This window comes from Enhydra lutris, unplaced genomic scaffold (genome assembly GCF_002288905.1).
Source record: "Enhydra lutris kenyoni isolate GAN:26980312 unplaced genomic scaffold, ASM228890v2 scaffoldscaffold2, whole genome shotgun sequence".
Taxonomy (NCBI): Eukaryota; Metazoa; Chordata; class Mammalia; order Carnivora; family Mustelidae; genus Enhydra; species Enhydra lutris.
The window spans coordinates 65,869,844-65,894,388 of record NW_019154086.1 but is presented as its reverse complement, the minus strand read 5'-3'; the positions used below and the strand labels follow the sequence as shown (position 1 = coordinate 65,894,388).

Here is a 24,545-nt window from a genome sequence, read left to right as displayed (position 1 = left end):
AGAGCCTGTCAGTTAATCCCATTTCAGCACTTCCTAACAGACCCACCAATTTCCTGATAAAAACAAAATAAAACAACAACAATAAAAACATTCCTGAGAATAACCTGGTACCTACCACTGTGTGGACTTGGTCATAGGTGCTTTGGATCTTCCCATTTACTTTTTTACCTGACAGAAACAAGGGGAAAATAACATTATTTTCATTCTTTGTGCTCCTAAATTAATTCTCCCTATTCACTATGAAGAACTGGAACTCCTGTTCTAAGTCCGGCACGTTAATCATATTATTTGTTCACTATCATTTCAAACACTGAGTCCAATGCAGTTTGAATGAAGGGATCACAGGAAGAGAGCCCAGGCCCCCTGAAGTCTTTTTATGTTCACTTCTATTGGCCCTGCTTTCAATTCTGAACACCTGCACACATCACTGCTGTTTTCACTCAGTTGGTGCTCATAGATCTGAGACTGACTTAAAATATTACAATGGCCAAAGAACTGTTGTTATCAATGGAAGCATCAAACATCAGCTTATCATTTTTTTTGTTTGTTTAAAAAAATTCATTAACATAAAAGATTCTGAAATACCAATACTCAAATTCTGTTCACTTTTGTATCTTTTTAAGTACTAGAGGATGGCAACTAACTCATCTCATACTTAAGAATAAAATAATTAAAAATTCAGTACTTAGAAAAAAAAGGGGGGTAAAAATGACAGAAAGCTCACTGACGCAGTTCCAGGTACTTACTGCCAACAACAGTCTTGTGATTGAAAATCTTACTCCAAATTCCACCTTCTCCATTGTCTTTTACTCCGAATTCATAAACTGTGTTGGGTTTTAGATTTTCCACGATTGTTTCGGTGGCCGGACAGAGTTGGAAAACCCATTTTTTTTCCTTATCTTTTTCTCTATAGCGAATTGTATAGTATCTGTTGAATAACCAAAATATGACACTTGAAATTCACAGGGAAGTTCAGAAAGCTATTTCAAATTTTTTTTTTTTTTTTTTTTTTTTTTTTTTTTTTAGAGATTTTATTTATTTATTTGACAGAGAGAGAGAGATCACAAGTAGGTGGAGAGGAAGGCAGAGAGAGAAGGGGAAGCAGGCTCCCGGCTGAGCAGAGAGCCTGATGCAGGGCTTGATCCCAGGACTCTGAGATCATGACCTGAGCCGAAGGCAGAGGCTTTAACCCACTGAGCCACCCAGGCACCCCGCTATTTTAAGTTTCTTAATACATCACAGATTCCCATCTATTTCAAGGATTGTGTTTAATACTGACTTCTGTTTTTATTTTTTATTTTTTAGAAATTGCAGAGAACATGAAAAAAATTGCTCAGTGTGTACTTATTTTTAATTTCTAATTCCAAGTTGGAGAGCATGCAGCAGTGTACTTACAGACAGAATTCGGACCTCTCAGTTCTGTTATTTACTACTTTGCAAAAGGAAAGTTGGAGAATGCTGGATGTTCATTTTTTTTCCAATTACGCATCATGTATAGACATAATTTTCCAAGTGTGTCATACTGTATTCTTTCAGCTATATGAGGTTAAGCCTAGAACTGTATGGGTTTATGCCACAGAACGTCCCATCAAGGTAGTATCATTCAATTTTGTGAAAGGGGAACCTGAAACTCTAAGATGCATTGAGGACTGCCTTTTAAGGGTAAAATTTTCTTATTATCATAAAAATAGAATCAGGAACAAAGCCAAGCTAAGTGTACAATTAAAAAAAAAGAAACAATGCAAATTTAAGATCATGGTCATGTATATGCTTAGGGCTTCAAAATATTCAATCATACCTATGGTAAAGTAATGAAAATCCTCACCACTTTTTTTGCACTTTTATCACATGTGAGGTTTTATATATAGTATCTCATTTAAATGTCCTAAAGTCATCTTAAGTGGTAGAAGTTATTAATCCCATCTTACAAATGTGAAAATAGAGATTCAGAAAGATCACTTAATTTCCCCTTTATTACCCACCTAGTGACTTTAACCAGTGGCAGAACCAGAATACAAACACTTCTCTTGACTCTGCTCTAAACAGCCTCACAAAGAGGGCAGCAGATCAGGACAGGAGATTTTCTGCACACGGTAACAAGAATGAATGAGCTAGAGCTATGTGTATCAATATCAACAGATTTTACAAATAAAACATTGAATGAAAATAGCAAATTACAAGATGATACATATAGTCTCAAATGACTTACACAAATACTGAAACGCTCACCAAAAAAAAAACAAAAAACAAAAAACAAAAAAACTATGCTACCATGTACTATTCCTGGCAGTGTAAAAGGACAACAAATATTGCAAGGATCCAACATTTGTATTAGAGCTTTAGTTCCCAGTGAGATAAATGAGATTAGAAGTGGGGCCAACAGGTAGATTTTATCTGCTTTTTACTCGTGAATAAACATTTTCAGTACATAAAATTATACCTGTAGAGTATGATATGGAAACATAGGTGTTTGATGTACTATTTTAGATTCTTCTATTTTAAATATTCTCTCAAAAATTTAGTACCTTTCCCCCACTCCCCACTGTAGCATAAGTTAATGGGCAAAGGTTCAGGCTAGTTGCTTTTATTTAAAGCTTTACGATGTCATTCATACACTTGCGCTAAAAAACGTTTACTGTGCTGCCTCTTAGTTGTCAATGTTATACAAACACAATTACCCAGAATCTCTGGAAACAAAGGCCAGGACAGGCTACATAATTTATGAGGCTCACTCCAAAATGAAAACATGGGACCCCTTGTTCAAAAACGATTAAGAATTTCAAGACAATTTCAAGACAAGGACAGTAGAGCATTAAACCAAGCATGTGCCCTTCTAAGTAGGGGACCCTGTGCAAATGCACACATTGAATGTCTGTGAAGTCAGCAGGGGCCGTATTGTTTAACAAATACAGAGAAGGGGTCATTTTCTATGTTTCCGTACATTTGTACCTTGAACGTATTTGTATATTCAGCCTACTTTCCTACTAGTTACAAGCTACTGAAATGCTTGGAGTTGTTCATTATCTTCCTTCTTTCTAGTAAAACTACTGTCAGGGCTCCAGTCCCTGATTTCAAAGGAGCAAAAGCCAGAATGAGTGAAGGAGACTGTTCAGCCAAAATATTAACTGCTACTGGGAACAAACAGTATAGAATAGTAATCCCCTGTGGCCTGTGAGTTGAAACATCAACACAGATCTATGAAACATTTATTGACAAGTATGCTGCATGGAATTTTTACTGTTTTTTTTTCCTTGCCTTGGATACTACATGATGCCAGAGAAGTGCAGAGAAGCTGCAATCAGACCAGATGGGCTACCGCAATTATGCAGTTCTACTTTGGATAATTGTCTGAATTCCTCAATTTCTCATGTAATGGGGGGGGAGGCATAGCTAACATAATGAACAAAAGCCAGATTCCAGGGTTACCTATAGCTTGATTTTACATCAGCTTTCTAGGAATGAAATGGTATAAAAATGCTTTACAAACTTACCCACATGTTAAAAAAAAAAAAATCCATCCTGCAAATTTTTTACTTGGATCATAAAGCATTTGAAATACCCTCTCTGATACCAAGTTTGTCAGGCAAAATAAACATACAGACAGCTAACCTTTCTCTTCTGCTTCAGAGAGGTTATCTTTGTTAACAGCGATTTAATTGATAACTGTATAATACAGGCAAGTTCTAAGTGTTAAAAGAGTCAGTAAGACTATTTGGTGTAAAGTAATGAGTCACATTTCCTTGATTTTAAAGCTAGATTTAGGCCTTATGATAATAAACAAAGCTGAAACCTAGTACACAGAAGGTACTCCATAAATATTTGTGGAATGAATAGAACAGACACTTAGGTGCTCATGGGGTCATTCTAAAATTAGAATATAATTACTCTAAACGGCCAATAACCCCATCACCAAAAAACACTGATCTAAGGAATCAAGTTTACAGTAATCTTTTTCAATGTCATTGTGTAATATTTCACTTACCAAACTCAACATTCCTCGAAAATCAGAGCAAACTGAAGGAAAATACAATAAATGTCTACACCGAACTTTTGCAGAGGGCTTAAGATTTTAAAATGTGTTTCAGTTTATTCATACAATAAAATATGAAGGGAGAATAAGAATTATTATAGGAGAAAAAGAGAGGTGATAAGTGTCTAAGTTCTGGTAATCAATGACAGTGCCAGGCAAATGGCTGTTTTCTGACTCCTAAGCTAATACCTTTATTATCGCACTGGCCTGTCTTTCTAGTATGGTGCTTGGCAAAAGGAAATGGAAAAAAAGATAGGTAAAATGACCCAGAAAGGAAAAGGACAATCCTAATTCCTTTTAACATTACGTACGTTTTATTATTTCATTGTGTATTTACCGTAACATAGAGTCACAGACTTCCCATTATTGTCTAAAGACACTGAGGATTAAACGCTGATCCCACCCTTTTCTGTTAATAATTAAATTTGGACACAAGTGCAACAATCTAGTAAAGATACAGGTAGCAGTCAGTGAAGGTCATCAGATCAGAACTCTGGAAAGCCTGCCTCTAGCAACTTGGACTTTAAGAATAAGAACATCTCACATCCTAAGTGGTAAGGAACTGTTGGAGGTAGTGTTCCGTTCAAGTACCATTATCTCTGCTTATATCCCTGATAGTATGAATATTGACAATAATGGTTATTGTAGTTAAATAAAATCCATAGCTCCTCGACATGTGGAGAAGGCAAGTAGTGGCTTGGTTTGGACATTTATCAGCTGCAAACCAGTAGCCTGCTCTCATTGGAGTCTTTGCCCACTTATTCATCACTTTTCTCCCTCAAAAGAGAATGCGGGTGGACTAGACAATCTTTGAGATCCTTTCTGTTCTTAAAAGATGACTGTAGCTGCATATTAGGCATCTTATTCCAATAAAACACAGAGACAGAACACAGGATAGAAACCCCATAAACAAAATTTATGAAATAACTGGGAGTGACTTACCAAGAGCAAAAATTGAGTAATGTCAAGATAATTTTAGTCCTTTCACAAACTAGCCTGGCTTGATACATGTGCTTGGCTATCATTTGGGCTTTCCATGCTTTTTTTCAGCAATGTTTTTGTTTCTCTATAATTAACTACCATTATATTTCCTAAAACATCTATTCTGCACATTTTTTTTTGTTCTCTTCATATCAAAGGACACTTATTGACACCCCCTTTGTCAATATTTTTGCTTCTTGCCTTACGGAGACTGTGATTGTTGATATAAATTCTGTCCTCACACTATTCTTCTCAAAGTGTCTCTCCCCATCACTCCCTCCCTGCCACCCTACTCCCTCTGATTCCAGAGTTCTCCCTCTGCCAACACATAAGCATCTTGGTAATTTTATACCATTTCCTTATTCCATTCACTCACTCTCTGTGCTGAACAACTCTTTAAATATTTTTCACTCTAACAAAAATAAAACAAATATTCCCTTTTTATCCCTGCTTTCTTTCAACACAAAATCTGGACTGAAAACCAAGCAGTCCAGATTTAAAACTAATGGTAGGAGCATGACTCCTATATTCTTGGAGATAGACAGTTTGAGAGATTCTATGATTTCTTTCACTAGGCAGTGGGGAGCTGGTGGATATTCTTCAGCTGGTGAATAAAGTTGAGCAGCTACAAAGGAGGCTAGACTTACCAGCAGTGGAAGAATTAGAGGAAAATTAGAGGGAGGAATCTCAGTGCTGTAGTCCAGATATGAGAGAACAAAGGAATGAATCATGGAAGAAACAAAAGGAAAATAGATCAAAGTTATATCTTTACAAAAGAACTGATGAGACTAGATTCCTTATGGGATACGGATGTTAAGAAAATTGTAAATACAAATGAAAACTGAATTTCTAAACTTGAAGGAAATTAAAGTAATGAAATAATGAAAAGGAGTTCTTTAGGTATTATAGAAGATATGAATCTAGTTGGAGTCTGAGGTACTAACCACCATTATTTGGCCCCTCTAATGGAGAGAATTCCATCAACTAAAAATACGGTCTTAGAAACTTTGGAAATAAGTCAAGGTCAGATGTCAGCACTGGAAGTCATTTACACCCTTGTCACTCCCACCACTCTCAGGAAAAGCAACATTAGCACTTCCTGTGACCTTGTAGAAGTGCAGAATCTCTGGCTCTTCCTCAGAATCTGCATTGCAAAGGTCTTTTACATGATTTGTGTGCACAAAGATTGAGAAGCACTGTTCTATTTCAAGTGATAGTTAAAGACAGCATAGATGAGATAAGGGGGAAACAAAGACTAGAGATCCAAGGATAAAACTCTATTCCATTTGGGGAGGCAGGATAACAAATTAGCACGAGAGAGAAGGAAAAGGCTAAGAGGATAATCTAAATAAAAATGTCAAAAAGGAGTGCCTGGTTGGTTCAGTAGGTTAAGCGTCTGACTAGATTTCAGCTCAAGTCTTAATCTCAGGGTCATGAGTTCAAGCCCAGCATTGGGCTCCACACTGGGCATGGAGCCTACTTAAATATATATATATAAATATATGTCAAAAAAGGAAGATTGCTACCAATTCCACAGAGAGGTTAAAAAGGGTAAGAACTGAGAAAACTCTTCTGGATTTAGCAATTAATTGATCATTTGTGGCCACAAAGAGGTATTTCAGTGGAGTGTTAGTAAGAGAAGGGAAGCCACTGAAAGGGAATAAAGACTATGGGTGTGGGGTATGGAAACTGGGAACAAGAGAGCAGACCAGTCTGAGAAGTTCTGGGATTAAGAGACTGAAAAATTGCTTGGAAGAGAGAATAAGATCAACAGATATTGTTTTGAGGTAGGGAAATCTTGAACATGTTTGCAAGCAGGAGGCAGGACCCCTGTGGCAGTGAGGGTAGCATCGTGAGAGTGCAGATTTACAAAGCATGGACGGGATGGGATGATGAGCACTGTCTAAGGTCAGAAACGGGTTCCTTGGAAAGAAGAGAAGGCAGAAGAATCTGGGGTGAAGAAAGAATGAGCTGATGGTGGATAATCTTAATTTCCTTGGCACTGCAGAAGCCAAGATGGACCGGTGTAGGAAAGGAGCCAGGAAGAGTAGCTTGGATGTGATCCCCAGGAACCAGGGTAAGGTGACAAGGGTCTGAATTAGAATCATTGGCATGGACATGGAGAAATAGAAACATTGATGTGAGTGCTTCCCAAAGAAAGAACCCAGAAAACCTAGGGGATCATTAGCTATAGGAGAGGACAAATAAAAAATCAATCAAGTTTCAAGTTAGAATGAATGGGAGAATTAATGTAGTTTGGAAAGTACTAAGAAATGGATAAACAGGCATTGGGATCAATCAAATGAAAATGCACAGACATAAAAATATTTGCTTCTTAAAAACTAGGGGGCGGGGGAACAAAGAGAAAGGCAAGAACCTGCTTTGGACCGGCGGAAAAGTGGCGCCTTGTTCTACATTAACAGTAAATAAGTACAATATGAAAGTGTTAAAAAATGTGAAAATGATTTTTATTTTTTTTATTTATTTTTTTTTTAAAGATTTTATTTATCTATTTGACAGACAGAGATCACGAGTAGGCAGAGAGGCAGGCAGAGAGAGAGGAAGCAGGCTCCCCGCTGAGTAGAGAGCCCGATGCAGGGCTCGATCCCAGGACCTTGGGATCATGACCTGAGCCAAAGGCAGAGGCTTTAACCCACTGAGCCATCCAGGCGCCCCTGAAAATGATTTTTAAACAAATCAGAAAGCTTTAATAAGTTGGCAAACTGTGAGAACTAAAGCAATCTTGAACACTTTAGCAAGCTGGATACATGGAAAGGAAAAAATAAGCTATTAATGAGGAAATAAATTCTGGTTAAAAACATGTTTTAGTCTTCATTTGGGCCAATTTGGAAAGCTTTCTTTGGACCTTAGATATATTGAGGACAAAGGTGTACTTCTTCCATTTGCAGTCTATTAAGAATAAAAACTGTAATTAAGCACATCTACTTTCCAATGCGAATCCAGAAAAGGATTTAAGAACATGGATACCAGTATGGACCCTGTACAAACAGGAATAGAGCCACGTGTCATGAAGGATACATGATACTCCATTGATACTCCCAAACTTAAAACAAAATGAAGCACAGCAGTTTACACAGGACTTGGATACAGAAAGCCCAAAATCGAAGTATAAAGAAAAATATTTCCAATAAATTATTTGCATTGCATAGTATGAATGGGGTTTTATGAATCAATGGGAAGTGATTGTTTTTTTGTTGTTTATTTTATTTTGTTTTGTTTTTAGAATCAGAGATTTTATACCGGTTGCCAATATAGAATCCAATGGATTACAATGATATCAGTTGCTGTTTCTGTAGCAAGCCAAGGGTGTTCAGATTCCAATGATTTTTTAAAAAAGGTACTCCTGAAGAAAAACTTCAGCGTATTAATCTTCCAGTTTTCAAGTGATCATTCCTATAGCTACTTTTCCTTATTCTAACCTACTGGTTTAGTTGAAATTCTAAAACAGACCAAAACAAACCAAAAAAACAACCTACCATCATGTAGGGGTAGACTTCTCCAAATCTGCTTCTAATTACATTGATTTAGACTCCTGGTGGATTTATTTGGGTGTTTATAACGTGAACAGTAGTTCCAGAACTTTTAGATAAGGACTACTATTTTTTTTCTCAGATTCCAGCAAGACTTTAAATGTCAGTTCTTTATTAACAGTATTAACTAGGAAGAAGGGAACCATGTGTAAATGAAATCCACAAGTACACCAAGTGCTTTTTTTTCAGGCATCACCACTGAATTCCTCCCTTTTACTTATGTCCTAAGAGTCTACTATTTCTGTCAAGGGTACCTTGCTTGTCCCACTCGTTCAGGTTTGAAAGTCTATGAGCATCTTGATATACTATTATTGAATCTTTTAAGAAAACTTTATTCTCAGCAGAATTATGATTTTGACTAGTGTGATTTGATGGGCATGACTCCATCAATTTGATGAGAACAGCAAAGCCAGGGTAAGTGAGCAAGGGGGTGAGGGAGAGGTGAGTGCCTGGTTTGAGTAGCTTGGGTCTTCTAATCAATCGCCTTGTTAATATCCTAGCTTTACCAGATCATCTGCTCCTCTCCTTCTCCCTATTATCTCCTTATGCTATCAAACTACGACAACATCTCTCAATTAGAAGAAGTGTCAGGTAAATGCTTTCATGAAGGGGTAGGACCAAGTGAAATTGAAGGAAAGTTTGAGGATGGGAAGAAATCCTGTCCAAAGCTTTCTCTATGAATTTGTACATCATCAAGCTTCATGAATTTATCAAGCAAGTTAGTATTAAAATCAGCTGCATTTTGCTGCAAGAGCACCAAATTTTCTTTCTTCCTTCCCACTCCCCTTTGGTCTTTTCAAATTAGAGACTAAAGAAAATGAAAAGGAATAAGAAAGCAATCCATAAATGTTTTCTCAGCCCTGGCATTCTGGACCAATCCAGTAAAGCTGGAATTATCACAAAACAACATGTTCTTTTAAGAGTCTATTTTCCAAACAAAATAAGTTATGGACTTAGTGGTGGGTGATAAAGGAACATTTCAGATACTTTGAAACATCTCAAGCTTCTTTTTCCAAAAAAAAAAATTGGTTTTGGCAATATCTTCTACATGGCTTTTTCCAATAATTTCTTCCTTCAGAACTATGAACATGTGAAGGAAAATCCATTACTGTTCTTAGTCTAGATTTCCTAATCAAAGTCATATGAAAGGTACTCTTGAGAACTTACAAACATTTTTAAAGAAGGTCCTTCTTTCTAATTCAATTTAGACAAAAATAAAATACCACACAAGAGAGACCAAGCCAAAAAATGTATGAGAAAGTACTCAGTATTGTCAGTACAAGAGAAGTGTGTATTAAAACTCCCACAAGACGCTGCTATGCTAGAACAGTGAAAATGCAAAATGCTCACAGCATGGAATGCTGGTGAGGATGGGGAACAGTCTGAACTCTCATAATGCCTATGGGAGTGTAAATGGAAGTCAGGCAAAAAGACAAAATTAAGTATACATTTGCCCTGTGACCCAGCCATTCCACTCCTAGGTATTTATCTAAGAGACATTGAAAGCTATATCCATAATATCTTATACAAAAATGTTTATAAAGTCTAAATTCATAATAACCCCCCAAAAAGACACAATTAGGTGTCCACTGACAAGAGAGTAGATAATAAATGCTGGAATAGTCACATAATGGAATACTACTCAAGAATAAAAAAAAGGAATGAATTCTTAATATCTAATATCTGCAATGTCATAAATAGAAACTCAATGCAAACACAAGGACACATAAAAACTAACACACTGTAGGATTCTATTTACATGTAATTATAGATTAGGCAGCCTAATCTACAGGGATGGAACTCAAATCAATGGTTGCTTCTCGAAGAAGGCTCTGTCTGGAGGGATGACAGTGTTCTATTTCCTGTTGGATCACAGGATACATAATTATGCATATTTTTTTTGTAACTGATCAAGCTGGGCATTGTACTGGATTTCAATTATACCTCAACAATATATTTTTTTATTTAGAAAGGAAATAAAACTTTAACAATTTAAAAATCACCTTGAGTCTTTTTAAAATTGAAAAAAAAGTTAATGAAACGCCTTGGTTGAAGCTTGAGAATTTGGAATGCTTGTCAGATACAGTTTTGAATTCTAAAGATAACATAAGGGTGCCTGGGTGGCTCAGTGGGTTAAGCCTCTGCCTTCGGCTCAGGTCATGATCTCAGGGTCCTGGGTTCGAGCCCCGCATCAGGCTCTCTGCTCAGCAAGGAGCCTGCTTCTCCCTCTCTCTCTGCCTGCCTGTCTGCCTACTTGTGATCTCTGTCAAATAAATAAATAAACCTTAAAAAAATATATATAACATAGTAAATATTTATGATAAACAACCACTTTATTTCCCAGCTTCAGCATGTTGTACATTGCCCAGCTCATAGACCGTGCCGAATATATGCCCTGGGTGGATGAATGGCCATCATTTAAAAATATACTTAGATTTTTCCTTTTTTGTCCTGCAAACCTGTACTTTTCCTCTGTCTGCATCTCATCCTGTGTATATCTTTCCAGGTTTCTAAACCAGTGATTCTTAAACTTCTGGGCATCAGGACCTTCCAGAGGGCTTGTGAAGCCACAGATTCTTGGGTCTCACCTTCAGAGTTTCTCCTGCACTAGATCAGGGGAGGCTTTGAGAAATGAACCCAACTGATTTTGATGCTGCTTGGTTTGGGGCCACCCTTTGAGGACTACTGCTTCTAGCACTTCTTCAACTGTCACATCAAAGTTCCATTCCTTTCCAAACAAAGGTCAGCATTTCCTACTTTTAACCACCTTCCTAACAGCCTCGGGCCTCCTCCTCTGAGATTTTATTACTCTTCTCACAGGTACTTCCCAGTTGCTATTGGGCTCATTCTATCCTGTACTTTCTTCTTTGGGAAGAAAAAATGCTTGCATGTGTTTTCTGTTCAGTTCGGTGATGACTCTTTCAAGGGTAGGGACCCTCACTTAGTATCTTCCTTCCTCTGATACCCAGAACAAGCTATAGAGCTAATCAGTGATCAATATGTGCTGATACCTCATATACGTAGACATTCTTCCAAAGCATGTACAGATCCTACTAAAAGCAAGAGCGAATTTTCAGGTAAAATAAATCCTTTGTTAGGATGAATTACCTGTCATTGGGACAGTGACTTGGCAATGTCCAGTCGTGGTGTGGATTAATGAGGAAACCCCAGGACAGGAATACGGAGCTTGGTGTCAGAGTGCCAACCACCAGCTGGAGAGGTTTGCGAGAGCGTGATTTACCTAGGGAGGTAACATGCAGGTTAACTCTGATAACACAGTAGATTTTTATGATTGGGGTAGAATGCACAATAAGGATTTAGGAAGATGATAAAGAGCATGAAAGCATCAAGTTTCTTTTCTTCTGATGGAGTACACAAATATTATCAATGTTTTGCCCATAAATTTAAGCAGAAACCAAACAAAATGTCATTTTGAAATTTATGTGCGTATGTTTATGCATATATATGTATGCGTATATGGGTAGTACATGCATATAAATTATAGGCAATCATACCTAGGTATTCCTTTTTTTTTTTAAGATTTTATTTATTTATTTGACAGAGAGAGAGATCACAAGTAGACAGAGAGGCAGGCAGAGAGAGAGGGGGAAGCAGGCTCCCTCCTGAGCAGGAGCCTGATGGGGGGGCTCGATCCCAGAACTCTGGGATCATGACCTGAGCCGAAGGCAGAGGCTTAACCCACTGAGCCACCCGGGTGCCCCTAGGTTTTATTTTCTTATGGGTTAGGGATAGCTATGAAAGTTGTGGCTATTACCAATGAAATAAATAATGCAAATGTGTTGCTCACTTCATTTCTTTTACAGATACAATAAAAGCATGTTTGTTCTCCCCCTTTTCCCAAGACTATGAATAGTGTGAAAGGATATCAAAGATGAAAAAAGAAAGCTTAACATCTGGCTTGTGGGTTATATTCTATTTTAAAACCAGTTTAGAAGTGTAAAATCTCTTACCATACTATTATTATAAGCCACCTCCTTTTCTTGAAGTGAGTGTCTAAATGGAAAATGCATATACATTCTTTTTCATACATTCCTAATACTGTTGGAAGACTAGGGATGACATAGGAAGAACATTTGTTTAGATGGGACGAATCAGATTTGGGCAATACCAAGTGATGATAACAAACCACTTTAGATTCTTTTCCAGTATATTGGGGGGAGCAGTATTTGCATTTTCAAAAATATTTGGAACTTCAGGAATGGGATCAGTGAAAAAGAGCAATGAAGATCCTTTGCCACAGAAACCAACATTGGCTTAGAAAAAAAGTCTGTACATAACATAAAAGTGCAATAAGATATCAAATAAAACTATGCAGAACATAAAACCTTTTTTTAAAATTTTTTATTTCTATTCAGTGTAGCAGTATTCATTGTTTTTGCACCACACCCAGTGCTCCATGCAATCTGTGCCCTCTCCAATACCCACCACCTGGTTCCCCCAACCTCCCACCCCCCACCCCTTCAAAACCCTCAGATTGTTTTTCAGAGTCCATAGTCTCTCATGGTTCACCTCCCCTTCCAATTTCCCTCAACTTTCTCCTTTCTAACTCCCCTTGTCCTCCATGCTATTTGTTATGCTCCACAAATCAGTGAAACCATATGATAATTGACTCTCTCTGCTTGACTTATTTCACTCAGCATAATCTCTTCCAGTCCTGTCCATGTTGCTACAAAAGTTGGGTATTCATCCTTTCTGATGGAGGCATAATACTCCATAGTGTATATGGACCACCACATCTTCCTTATCCATTCGTCCATTAAAGGGCATCTTGGTTCTTTCCACAGTTTGGCAACCGTGGCCATTGCTGCTATAAACATGGGGGTACAGATGGCCCTTCTTTTCACTACATCTGGATCTTTGGGGTAAATACCCAGTAGTGCAATTGCAGGGTCATAGGGAAGCTCTATTTTTAATTTCTTGAGGAATCTCCACACTGTTCTCCAAAGTTAAAACCTTCTTTTTATTTCCACTGGATTCTGTCTTTCATTTCATGAGACCATGCCTCTTGTATTTGCTATAATAACTTGCAAAATAACTTGTGTTATTTTGATCTAATGTGGTAGGAACTAATGGGTAGGAAGGTACCTCTTGTATGAGCTTAGTGGAAGTTACCTGAACCAAATGTCCTTTAAAATTGTGCCATCGTTGCTGCTTCTGGTAGATTTAAGTTCTTTGAGTTGTTATTCTGGTGGAAAAACCTTCTCATCCCAGAACATATAAGCCTAGTGATGGCCAACTGCTTCATGGTAACACAGCTGAAATTTTTTAACTAACATATAATGTATTATATGTTTCAGGGATACAGGTCTGTGATTCATTAGTCTTACACAATTCACAGCACTCACCATAACACAACTGAATTTTTAAAAAGCTATCTAAAATAACTGTCAAGGATAGTTGTTCATTTGCTTGCAAATGTGCTTTTATCTTTTTCCATAAAATTTTCCAGCTCCACCTGCAATGCTACCTTGTATGATCATGATTCCAAGAACACAAGTCTGACTCCCCAAAAGGGTAGAATAGAACCTGGTGAGGCTAAGGGATTTATGTAGTTTGACAAAGGCCTGAAGGGATTCTGATATTCCTTTTTCCACTCCTGAGTTAGTTTTCACTAAGTAATACAACTATCTCATTTTACAAATGCAAAATAAGGCCCAGAGAAGTTTCAAGGTCACACCAAGAGCAAGGTCAAGACTTATATTTCTCTCTTCTGAACTGTAATCTAGTTTTTTTCCTTTCTTATCTTTCTTTTTTTTTTTTTTTACTACATCATTGACATACGATATATGAAGATTATGCCATTTAGAGACAAAATATACATTTTCCTTTCTCCAAGGGAACCTAAGGCTTACATGACCATAAAACAATTATTTCACTAAATTTGGATTTTAACATAAAAGTGATTAAAATTTATGTGGCAGATGCAGATATAAATTGAATTGAAGTTAATGCATTAGTCATTGTATCATTCTCAAATACAGATTACAAAAAAATTACATCCGTTGCCTGAGAGGAAAGGTGGGGCATTATATCCTGATCAAGATGAAACAATTTCCTGAGCTGGTCATCACAAAGGGAAAAATAATTTCAAGGCCAGTGTCCTAGAAGTTCCCAAATGAAGTTACAAAGCATGACTAAGGTGTAATCCCTCTTTTGATGTCCCTTACACATTTCTTTATGTTTGTCTTGAGAAATAGTTTGCTGAGAACATGAAGCCAGAATCCCTTGGGCCCATACTAATACTTCCTGACTTTATTAAATATTTTGAAATAAAGTCTTGAAATAAAGTTTCATTATAAGTTATAAGGAGTCACTGAAATTTCCCTCCCACTGTGGGAGAATTTGGGAGGCCAGGAAAAGGAATTTGTATTTTTCAAAATGCTTACTGAGTCCCTAAAAAGAAGTGAAAACAAACAGAAGGAGGGGAGGGGACCGTGGCAACAAATTTCTGGTAACAGGCTTGGCTAATGCCTCCGGAAGACACAATTCACAGCTGCGAAGGGCCTGTTTGCTACATGTATTTGAAGATCTGTGTGCTCCCCCAACCCATTTCATCACTCTAGAAACACAGAACAAATGAAAGAGATCCCTTTTGCTTGACATCTAGTATACTACATAAGATAAACATGATTAGGAAATACTAAGACCAGTTCACAATAGTAAATGCCAAAGAAAAGCGAAACATTTTTATCAATAATTTACAGTCAGGGAGATGTGAGATTGGACGGTAAAGGCCTAGTCCCATCTTTTTTAGGTTCTGACCACAATGGCCTACTTATTTGATCTGTGAAGAAATTTTAATAGTGAAATTGGGACAATGTAAGATTTTAATCTTTCTTTAGTCATGTAGAAAATGTTTCTACTCATTTATCCGTAGGTTATTTACTTTCCTATTTCCAGTCTCCCTCTCCCTAGGAGTCTCGGCATTGTGTTGCTATTCTAGAAAAGCGGTCCTTGCTCTCATGTTGGACTGAATAGAAGAGGGTCCAAAGGAGGAAAGAGGAGGAGTAAAGTAGAACCCATGTTCCAACCCATTTACCATGCACAGAAAGGAGTGATGCTTTTAAAATGTGAACAGTTTCCTTCAACGAAGGCTAGACATCAGATTTTGCCCTTAAAATCTGGAAAACACCAGACAAGGCCCAAGTTGACACACTGCAAAGTAGATTCAGGCTAACAGGAGTTAACTCTAAGTGAGCACATACTATGGGGCAGGCCCTATCCTGCAAGGCCACACATGCATGAACTCATTTATCCCTCACGACAACCCTGGTGTGCAGGAGAAAGGAGGCACTGAGAAGTTCAGTAATTTGTCTAAAATTCCTCAGGTTTGTATGTAGTGGTGCTGGGATAAGATCCCAAGCAGTCTCTACAACCAGATCATGGTACTTGCAAGCTGGGTTATCTGCTGACATGGGGCCTGCTGTGTTACATGTTCTAATCTACATTCCTAACTCATCCCCAAGGAATTGGTTTCCATGGGTAGAAATGACAAAACATGGTTTAAAGTTAATAAAATCTGAAAAATGAACAAAATATACCTGAGCATGACTTCTTCTGACTCGGAGGGGGAGCAGGCCGCACAACAATCAGATATTTAGGCTCCGCATCTGGAAACAATAACATTATTTATCAGTAAAATTCTCTGAGAGGGAGCAATGTTCACGACAGCAAACCCATGTCCTGACTCAATGTTCCCCAGGCCTTAATCATTGTAACCATCGCACCCATGGATGAGAGGACCCAGGAATGTGTGAAGTTAATACTCCCTGAGACAATTTAGTCCATTAAGTTTTTGAAATGAAAATTAAATCCAGATTTTCAAAACCAAATGGATGGGAGTCAGGGAGAGGTCTTGAATCTTGCTAGACACAGATTTTTGTGCCACATTTTCATCAAGCCTTCCCACTGCAAAGAGATTTTTTAAAAATCTGCTCATACCCATTTTGTCATCCTACTATTCATAGAAGTCATCCTGATGCTTCAGAAACAGGGAAGGTAAATCATACTTGCCTAAGACCCATGAGATGCAACAGGACCTCAGCTGCCTTATGATCTGAAACTGCTCACTTCCACAGTAATATGAATATTCATAATGTCCTCTTTATTTTAATCCTATTTGCATAATCTCTCAGCCTGTTATCATATTCAGCCAATCACTTTTGTGAGCAATGTTTAACAAAGTTACAATTTCAGGTGATATGCTCTTCGTCTACAAGATGCCAATGGAAAATAAAAGAGAATCTCTTTTAAAAATATTTGGACTGATGATTTGCAGATCTATATCCCTGAACAAATAACACATTATATGCCAATTAAAAAAATAAATAAATGTGTATTTACATGGGAAAAAAATATGTAGGCTTTGGTGCTCCTGGGTGGCTCATTCGGTTAAGCATCTGCCTTCGACTCAGGTCATGATCTCAGGGTCCTGGGATCAAGTCCCACTTCAGGCTCTCTGCTCAGTGGGGTGTCTGTTTCTCTCTCTCTCCCTCTGCCTCTCCACTCCTCTTGTGCTTTCTTTCTTGCTCACGCTCTCTCAAATAAATAAATGAAACCTTTAAAAAAATATTTAGGCTTTAGGGACGCCTCAGTGGTGCTGTTGGTTAAGCGTCAACTCCTGGTTTTGGCTCAAGTCATAATCTCGGGGTCATGGGATTAAGCCCTGCAGCTCTGCCCTCAGCATGGATCCAGCTTGAGATTCTCTCTCCCTTGTCCTATCCCTTCCACTTGTGTGCTCGCTCTCTGTATAAAAATAAATTAGTAAAATCTTTTTTAAAAAATTTAGGTTTTAAATAAAATGATGTTTAAACCATCAGTATGCACTAAATCAGGAGCTAATAATTTATCAAATCATCTTCTTTTTTGAATTGATATTTCCAAGATGGTTGATTTAAATATACATAAATAAGCCAGATACAATTGGGCATACTGAATAGCATTTCATAAGCACTTCTACTGAACTGGTTGGTGACTATTATCTACAATATTTCTTCAGTAACTTTGCATCCTGAAGTTCATTCTGCATCCAATTTCATTTGGATGCTGTAGTCAACAAGAGTTCACCCCTGCTCACTCAGACAGAACTTACATCTTTGTTTTGTTTACATTCTGGGTTTAAATGTCTTGCCTCTATGAATCTGGAACAGAGGCCTTCTCTGCTCAAGGCTTTACGGAGCTGACCTCATCCTCAGCTGGAGACAACCTGGCAATTTGGGCCCTTTCAATGACTTGAGACTTTGTCTTTTACTGGACACCCCATACAGCCTTATTTGCTATAACCTGCTACAGTAACTATACCGCATAAAGGAAACCAGGTAACCTCTCGAACCGACCTCAGAGCTTTTTCTCCTTTCTGATGATTGCCTCATGAGCACAACATGGTTAAAGGAATGTTCATTATGTTTCAGAGTCTCGTGTTTGAAGGCATAGCTTGCTTAGTGGAGCTTAGACAAGGAAGATTGAACCTAAATCAAAGGTCCCTAGTACGAATATAATACATTCCCTGATTGTATTTGGGATCTAAAGTAATATAAGTATTAAGAATGCACCACACAGTCAGTACTTTCTTCGTGTAGGGCACTTACGAAAAACACTTTACATTTGTGACTAATTACTCCTCATGGCAATCCTACTTGATACACACTACTATGGCACATTTGTGGAGGAGGTCACCAAGGCAGGGTCAGCTTCATGGGCAGGGAACATGCCCTGTCACACAGGGCCCCATGTTCAGAAGCGTCCCATGCTTGGTTTAATGCCCTGCTGTCAGCGTGCTGAAATTCTTAATAGTTTTATCTTTGCAGCTGAGTTTGGTAAGGGCAATGAAGGGCCAATAAAGCCTGTGTGGGAGCAGAGGAGCCAGAACAATAGATAGGCTGCAGTTTCTTTCCCACCCATAGTGGTTGAGATGCCTTCTCAGCATAGCATTCCCAGGGACCCAGGACACATGGGGGTTCAGCAAGACTCCAAGGTCAAACAGAGCAAGCATACTGCATCTCTGGCTGAGGAAGAGGGCATAGAGGGGACCTGTGAGGACACACTCACTGTTCAAGCAAACCAAAAGTCACTTCCATGCAGAAGGCAATGGCATTGTAACCCAAACGACCAAGCAATACTATAGCATCCCCTATTGCTCCTGTTAGTTCTCCGTATTTGCCAACCACTTATGCCGAAAAGGACTATCTTGAAGAAAAAGGGAAGCTGGACCAACCCCCAGTTCCCGTGCCTTTCCCTTCTTCCTCACTCATAAGTAAGCCAAAGGCAGAGTTATAGAATGTCCACATGTCAAGAAGTGAAGGACAGAGAGTTAGTATTTTGCATTTCCATTCTTTGGGTAAAAAGGAGATACATGTGAACGTATCAATGACAAATTACAAATTTTGTGATCTGTGATTCTGCTTAGGTGTTGAAGGCCCATATTGGCCTTTAAAACTGGCCTTGCACGATGTAAAGATAAATGGCAAAATTTAGGTTAATAATTTAAAATTTTAATTTACTTAATGCCATTGGATAGCAAATAAAATAACACCATCACAAGCTGAGAACCTGTGGAAGGAAATATTTTAGGATCTTTAATGATAATTTTCTCCCGCTTTTTGAAACAAGGGCCTTGCATTTATTTTTAACTTGACTGTGCAAATCATATGCTGTCTTGAATTTACTTCTAGAAACCAAAACTAAATCTCTGTTTTTCTTAAGTTACCCTCACTGTGGCAGGGTCTCTTAGCTTTTCACTTCCTTCCTTGATGCATATTAATTCAATTCTGCCTCAGCAGCTTAAAAAAAAGGCCTGAAATACTAGAAAAATAGCATGCGTGGAAGCCAGAGATAGTGCCATGATCCAAGATATATGGTTATAAGAGCAATTTAAAAGTAATTTTTGTTATGATCAGTCATTTTGCATAAAGCCTAGGCTGTGACAGCCAGATACAAATTAGAACAGATGTCGGGAACGGGGGCAGATAGGAGGCCATTCACTACTCATTAGAAACTCCCAACATTCATGTATTTCAGCAGTCTTTGCGCTCGATTTGGAACACAAACATGGAAAAATAAAACAACTAAAAACCAAAATTTCTATTTCAGTTCTGTACTCGAAACTCTGCAGATCTGTAGTAGCCTGGAAATACATACACTGTAGCTTTGTCAGACATTCTATTCATATGTGCCAAAACCCACTAGTTCTTCATTCAGAAAATGTATATAATTAAAATGTCCATTTCAGCAAATTTGTGTAGAATACAGTTAAGCCTATACTGTGTTGCAGACTGATTACATCTAATTCTCTTAATATTTCAAATGCCCTGAGGTGAAGGATTGCAACAGCTTACTGTTTAAGGAAATCTACTACTGAAATCCTTTATAAAGTGCTAGAGTTTTTGGTAATGCAAATAATTCTTCCATAATCGCTGTTTGATAAATCCCAATTCTCACATTTTTATTAGAAGACCTCCACCTTGCAAGCCACACTGCTCTAGAATGAAGTCATAGCGAGCTTCATTTCTGCAATGCAAATTTCCACAAAATAAAATTTAATAAGCCAGGATGATCCTACAGGAAATCATGTAAGGGTCTTGAACAAAAATAATAATTTACCCCTGCCATCTTTTTAACAATTTGGTTTCATATCAAACTAAATTTCTCGACACAAAAGCATATACTCTAAAGCCTGGAATTACATCTTGCTTGCTAGTTGCTTATATAAGGTGAGTGCTTAACGTATGCACATCTGTTTCCTCACCTGCAAAATGGGGGGAAAAAATCACAGTACCTAGCTGCACAAGGGTCTTAGTGATGATTAACCTGTAACGGTGCCTAACACATAGAAAGAGCTTAGTTAATGATAGTTATTATCATGACAATGAAGATGGGGATTCCTTGAAAGCAGAAATTTGTGTCTTCAGAGGCCCTGGGGACTTATAAAAAGGAAGGAAAATGTTCAAAGCCTTTTTTTTTTTAAAGCAATTATCACAGGGTCCAAAATGCAAAAATTTCACAAAAATAAAATTAAACACCATATAGACAAAGATCCTCTGTCCTGACCGGACTAAGCAGCTCTTATGAGCTCTTTCAGGCTTCTTTTGTGTTCATCTCTCTGTGGTCCAACTTTATCAAGCGTTTTAGTAAAATGGTTTAGCCAGAAACCCCTATCTTCCACACCTGATCACATACCTGATCACAAGTGAGGATCCTTAACCTCCACCATCCCCGATCACCATGGCCTGCCTTCGGCAAGAATCTTGCCAGGTTAGTTTAGCCAGATTCCCCCACCCCTTATCCTCATGTTTCTTCTTAGTCATTTTCCATCCACGTATTCCCACCTGCTTCTTGGCTATAAATTCCCACTTTTCCTTGTTGTATTCAGAGTTAAGCTCGATTTCTCTCCCACACTGCAAGATCCCATTGTTGTGGTCCCTATGCCTACTGCAATAGTCCCTACCTTTAAACAAAGTCTTCCCAGCCATCTTTAACAAATGCCACTAAATAAATTTCTCCTTCATAATACTCACATCAATCCAAAAAATCCTAGAAAGTTTACTGGTATGCAGAATCTGGCAGCACATAATACAATAATATATTATGACCAAGTGTAGGTTTATTCCAGAAATGTATCATACAAAGAAAAAACAATAAGCCTATTTCAACAGGTACTAAAAGTCATTTCGCAACATTATTATGTGATAAATAAGGAGTCAATGGACACTTGCGTTAACATGATAAAATAGATCTTGAGACATCTGACCCAACTTTCTGTAATGTAGAGCACCCTACACATAAGTTCCTGTTGAGAAGCTCTTGCTGGCTTTTTCAGAACACTCAACTCTCATTTTTATTTCCCTTTTATTGCTTTATTTTTAAAAATGTTACCCTAGGATTCTATTTTATAACCTGCTTCAGCTTTTCTGTTGAGTACCTGAGCCCACAGATTATTAGGGAAACAAACACAAGTAATATAACCAACTATATCACATGTTCTTTGGGGGACTAAGATAAGATGGTGGGTTCGAAGCGTTATTGGAATATTTACACACGAGACCAGCTTACCAGAATTGCAAGTTGGAACAAATTTGCTCACAAAAACCCAGATATAAATTTCTATGTCCATTTCCCTCTTTGAGGTACCTCCTTGCTTTACTGAGTACGGTTTATTATTCAAGCTTATTTTCACTTGTTCTCAGGATCACAAAAGTCGTCATTTGCAAGTTACTTTGAGTGGATTCATGTTAATAAAGTGCCCCTGCTCATGTCTCATTCTATTTCAATGACATAAAGCAAAGCACATATCCTCTACTAAATACATACAGGGCAATGTGCAGGCTTTCCTCTGGTAGGAGAGGACCCAGGCAGTGAACAGTTAACACAATGGTGCATAAAGGTCTGGGTCAGAGAAGGTGAACGTCATCTCAGATATCCTTTAAGGGTTCAGGGAAGGGATTTAAGATGAGATTGAATTTTGAGTTGACCCTGAGTCTTTTTAAAGACTGTCCATGAACACGTTTGTCAGTAACTAGATTTTTGATGTAAAAAAAAAAAAAAATCCATTGAATAGGTAGAATTATCCCTCCTGTGATTTGGAGATCTGAAAAGAACAGTGATGCTTGATCTTTGGTTCACCTCCAGAGAGGGGAAGAGACGGCTGCCTCTGGGTCCCAGTGGAAGAGGCTGAAATCTCTTGCTCTCTGGAGGTAACTGGGGCTATAGAAAGGCTTCTGAGATGTAGAAAGTGGGCAGCAGAAACCCAGCAAGGAGAACACTGGGCACTGAGCTAGAGCCCTGTTCATACAAGGGGCTCCCTCTGAACAGCTGTTCTGGCCGTCACTGCGATTTTGGCCACTAGGCACCTGATCAGAGGGTGGAAGAACAGAAACCCAGGATCCTGGGCAGGCAGGGGGAGAATGGAGCCCCGGGCTCTTTCATGATGTGCAGAAGTTGGACGGACTTCCAAATGAACTCCACCAGCTCTTCAGGGTTTGCAAGACTGGTGTGGGGAGAGGGAAGGAGGAAAGAATAGAATCCAAAGGGAAGAAATCCGATTTCCTTCTAATCTAGCAGGTGAGAGTTTAGGAGTTTTAATTTGATTTGGAGATATAAAAGCAACATAGTATTATCTGAGTCCCAAATGATAACTTAACAGTATTATAAATAAAGCTGTTTTATAAGAAATGGCATATTAAAAATTCAGAGCACCCTATTTCAACGGCTCTAAGACATACTGTCCCCTAGCTTTTAACATTTCTCAAATGCATTCTATGATTGGTGGTATCTTACATCGTTCAGGGGCAATTGTGACTTTGTTGTCCTTACCAAGACCTTTCCTAGGAAGGTCAAGAAACTGACAGTTTCAAGAAGAAGGTCAGTGATTTGGAAGAAAACTCAGTAGAGAAGGGTTTCAAAGCTGCTGCATCACTAGCATTCTTGCTGGCCTAGTGAGTGGTGTGGTGTGGGAAAACAAGGCTATTGAAAATCAGAATCAAAAGGTGAAACAGAAGGTTCAGACTCTCAAGGTCAAGAATATTTAACAGTTACTGAACTTTTTTGTTGTTTATTTTACTTTAAAATTTTTTAAAGTAATATTTTCCTTGCTTAAGGTCCCAGCCCTAGTCTAGCCATGAGAAAAACATCAGATAAAACTAAAATGAAGGACATTCTACAAAAATTCTAACCAGAACCTTTCACCAAAAATAAAGTCAAGAAAACAGACACTGTCCACCAGAGTCAAAGGAGACATGACAAAATGTAACACGGTATCCTGCATGAAATCAGGATGAGAAAAAGGATCTTAAGTAAAAACTAAGGAAATCAAAGTACAGACCTCAGTTAATAACACATCAATATTGGTTCATTAGTTGTGACGAATGCACAATATTAACATGTCAAGAAAAGAATTTAAATGTAAAGTATGTAGGAATTGTCTATACTATATGAGCAACTTTTCTGTAAATCTAAAGCTAAGGCAAAGACTTAATTAAAAAAATAAAATCATATCTCTTTACAAAAAATAGATAATATTATATTATGTATCAGTATGTGTCAATAAGACCAAGGAAGTTGTTTTAATAAATACAAACTAAACGCCTGAAGGGATGCATTAATCAAGAGCTTTATTGTTTTTTACTTTTATATGAAAGAGTGGTGTGATTTACAGCTAAAGTTGATAAAGTTCGATAAAGTAAGGTAACTATTTTTAAGAGATACCAGTGTGGCACCTCATAAGACTACTAATAGATTAAGAATAAAATCACTGACAAAACCTAAAACAGAAGAAAACTATGGCCAGGGAAGTAACCATGCATAAATATTATCAATCCTCCGTGGCATTTGCAAGTGTCCACATGCCACACTTGGCTGTAATCTGCCCCGAATGGGCACACTCCAAATTAAGTACACCCTTTAGCTTTCAGCATTTGGCAGGCAGCCCCTATGCCTTATATCATCAACACTAACACTGAGTCATGTCTGTTTGAAAAATCCCCTTGAAAATCCTCCTTGTGTTGGAAGCCCAGGCAGAGAGTTCCATTTACCCACCAGTCAGTTCTGAAGAAAAATAAATAAATAAAGGACTCTCCAGAGTGTGGCCGTGGAAGGGATAAGCAAACAGAGCTCCAGCCAGGGCCCTCCACTCTGCAGTCCTACCTCACTGCCTTTGCCTAAACCTGCAGACACTGTCCCGCTCACCCTCTGGTCCATGAAGAGGAGCCTCACTGAGAAAGAGAAAGGCGTAACATGGTGGGGAATTGGAATGTATGAAGACAGTAAAAGCTACTTGTCTACTCATTTCTTGAAAGGCCACTCATTGTTCCTTCAAGATTTCAGTGGGGTAACCAACCTTACTCCCTACCTGTTCCACCCATTCTCATCTTCTAGTGATAAAATAATAATAATAATAACCACCCATGGATACCACTCCATCAAGTCCATTTCGGCAATGAGGTATAAAGGATTTATATTTGAACTGCAGT

General features: G+C 38.1%; 1 protein-coding gene across 1 annotated transcript in view; it reads right to left on the bottom strand.

The window, feature by feature from the left end:
* Positions 1-24,545, bottom strand: part of LOC111146515 (ABI family member 3 binding protein) — a 259,405-nt gene that overhangs the window by 155,632 nt on the left and 79,228 nt on the right. Inside the window, exons 3-6 of the mRNA XM_022502061.1 lie at positions 16,125-16,193; positions 11,671-11,803; positions 747-928; positions 116-168 (exon numbers count right to left, since the gene is read on the bottom strand). Coding sequence (XP_022357769.1) covers positions 116-168; positions 747-928; positions 11,671-11,803; positions 16,125-16,193 — 437 coding nt within the window. The remainder of the gene's footprint in view (positions 1-115; positions 169-746; positions 929-11,670; positions 11,804-16,124; positions 16,194-24,545) is intronic.